Genomic DNA, 2248 nt, shown 5'->3' with positions numbered 1-2248 from the left:
CGTGGCTAGGACCGTGTGATACTGGCATTGACCATGTACGACGTGGATATGAGAGTTTGTTACTATGTTTGGCCGTGAACGACGTGGCTAGGGCAGTGTGCTACTATCATTAACCTGAAACGACGTGGCTAGGACCGTGTGATACTGGCATTGACCATGAACGACGTGGATATGAGAGTTTGTTACTATGTTTGGCCGTGAACGACGTGGTTTGCTACTATCACTAACCTGAAACGACGTGGATAGGACCGTGAAACGGTATAACAGACCACGAACGACGTGGCTAGGACCGTGTGATACTGGCATTTACCATAGACGACGTGGATATGAGAGTTTGTTACTATTATTGGCCGTGAACGATGTGGCTAGGGCAGTGTGCTGCTATCATTGATTATTACCGATATGATTAGGACAATGTGCTACTATCATTTACCATGACTCAGATGATTTCTGATTGGTTTTAAACATTAAGTAATATAATTAAAAACTATGTAGTAGAACAATATTATTGAACAGTATATTTATTGCAGCGTCATATATCGAAACGTTGAGCAGGCGACACTCACGTTCGGCCTGGTTATAGCCAGAGTTAACGAGTGGATGCAGGTTCATGGTCTGTCTCTGGCGAACAGCAAGACAGTAATAGTGCTCCTTATGAAGAGGAGGAGAATTCCCAACGTGTTCCCACTGCAAATTATCAACGTCCATCTGAAGACCAAGCCTGCTGCCAAGTACCTCGGGGTGATGATTGACAGCAAGCTTTCTTTTGGTGGGCAAGTGCAGCGAAGTGCCGTCAAAGCCGTCAGGGCTTTAGTAACCATGGGCAGGCTCATGCTCAACGCCGGAGGCCAGCTTCCTTGCAAATGCCGCTTGTTGGTGTCATCAGTTCAATCCATCCTTCTGTACGGAGCTGAGGTGTGGACCCACGTCTTGGAGAATCATGTTTACCGAAACCGGCTCTCCCAAATCAAGTGCCGAGGAGCCCTGCAGGTCGCACGGTTTCCGAAACAGCAGTGATGGTGATCGCTAGTGTCTTTCCCATCTAGTATCTTGCGATGGAGATATTGGGGATCTACCGCCGTAGGACCGAGATGGACTGAGATACTGCTACCAAAGAAGAGGGCGACCGCAGCTTTGACCGTTAGCAACGCGAAACGACATCCCAATAACACCTGTAAGTCGCACTCTACGCTGATGATGCGCTGTTCTACTCTACGCCTCCATGCATCCAGCAGACACATTCAGAGGCAGCTGGATCTCCTGGGGCCCTGGATGAGGAAGTGGAGAATGCGGGCTAATACGGACAAAAGTGCAGCCATCTGCTTCGCCAGGAAGAGGAAACACAACGTCCACCAACACAACCTCAAAATGGACGGCCAAGGACTCAAGTGGACTGCAAGAATGAGATACCTGGGGATGACTTAAACAAAACTCTGGTGACCACTCCAGCGGCGGAAGACAGACTGAAGAAAACAAAGGCAGCCCTGCACGGTATGCTGGCACGTGCAACACTACGAGAAAGAAGTTGGAGTCATTCCAACACAAAACGATCCGGCTCCTGATGGGCACACCATGGTTCGTCAGGTACACAGTTATTATGCGATCTACGGGACTCCCAACCGTGCAGGTGTATGTCAGGGATGCAGCCGTCCGCCTGTACACAGCAGCTGAAGAGTCAGAGTGGGCTCACATAAGGGAATGGGCATCAAATGAAGGCCCGCGGTCCAGAGTGGTTAACAAACCGAGGATGCTACTGCAGGAGGATCCTCCGTAAAAACACCACTTGTATACAAAAAATATAAAAATAGCTTTAATTAGATACAAGATGTAAGTACTAAATGTATAGTTGTTCCAGGCAAAAAAAAGTTCTGGTATACGAGAACATGTAAAGCCACTGCAATCCAGCAGCCATTGTGTGCAAACACAGATGCTGCCACAGAGGGGAGGACAAAATCCCCGCCAACCACGTCCTGAGTCCTCCTGAGGGAAGCCGAGTCGAGAGGCCATTGGATCTTCAGACTCATCCCGGACATTCGACCATGGGTGGAACGGTATCGATTACTTCGTGCCCCAATTTCTCTCGGGCCACGGATAATATGTTCGGGCCTATTTGTTCAAGGTGGGTAAAGTAGCCAGCTCGGCCTGTCTGTTCTGTCCTGACATTGAGGACATCGGCGCAGCATAGGTTTTCGAATGCGACAGGTGCATGTGTGACTGGCTTCTATCTCTGCTGAGAATGGCTTCGTGG

The 2248-nt window shown here is 49.2% G+C and overlaps 1 protein-coding gene across 1 annotated transcript; it reads left to right on the top strand.

The window, feature by feature from the left end:
• The first annotated feature begins 600 nt into the window (after positions 1 to 600).
• LOC124365490 lies at positions 601 to 1017 on the top strand. The gene has a single exon (XM_046821473.1). The coding sequence runs from the start codon at positions 601 to 603 to the stop codon at positions 1015 to 1017; it is 417 nt and encodes a 138-aa protein (XP_046677429.1).
• Positions 1018 to 2248: the final 1231 nt, after the last annotated feature.

Source organism: Homalodisca vitripennis, chromosome 6 (genome assembly GCF_021130785.1).
Source record: "Homalodisca vitripennis isolate AUS2020 chromosome 6, UT_GWSS_2.1, whole genome shotgun sequence".
In the NCBI taxonomy this organism is placed as follows: Eukaryota; Metazoa; Arthropoda; class Insecta; order Hemiptera; family Cicadellidae; genus Homalodisca; species Homalodisca vitripennis.
Note: the sequence above shows the minus strand (reverse complement) of the source record. Positions and strands in the feature narration are given on the sequence as shown.

Excerpts from the sequence above, each read along its gene's own strand:
- LOC124365490 (XM_046821473.1), top strand. The coding sequence starts at position 601 with ATGCAGGTTCATGGTCTGTCTCTGGCGAACAGCAAGACAGTAATAGTG.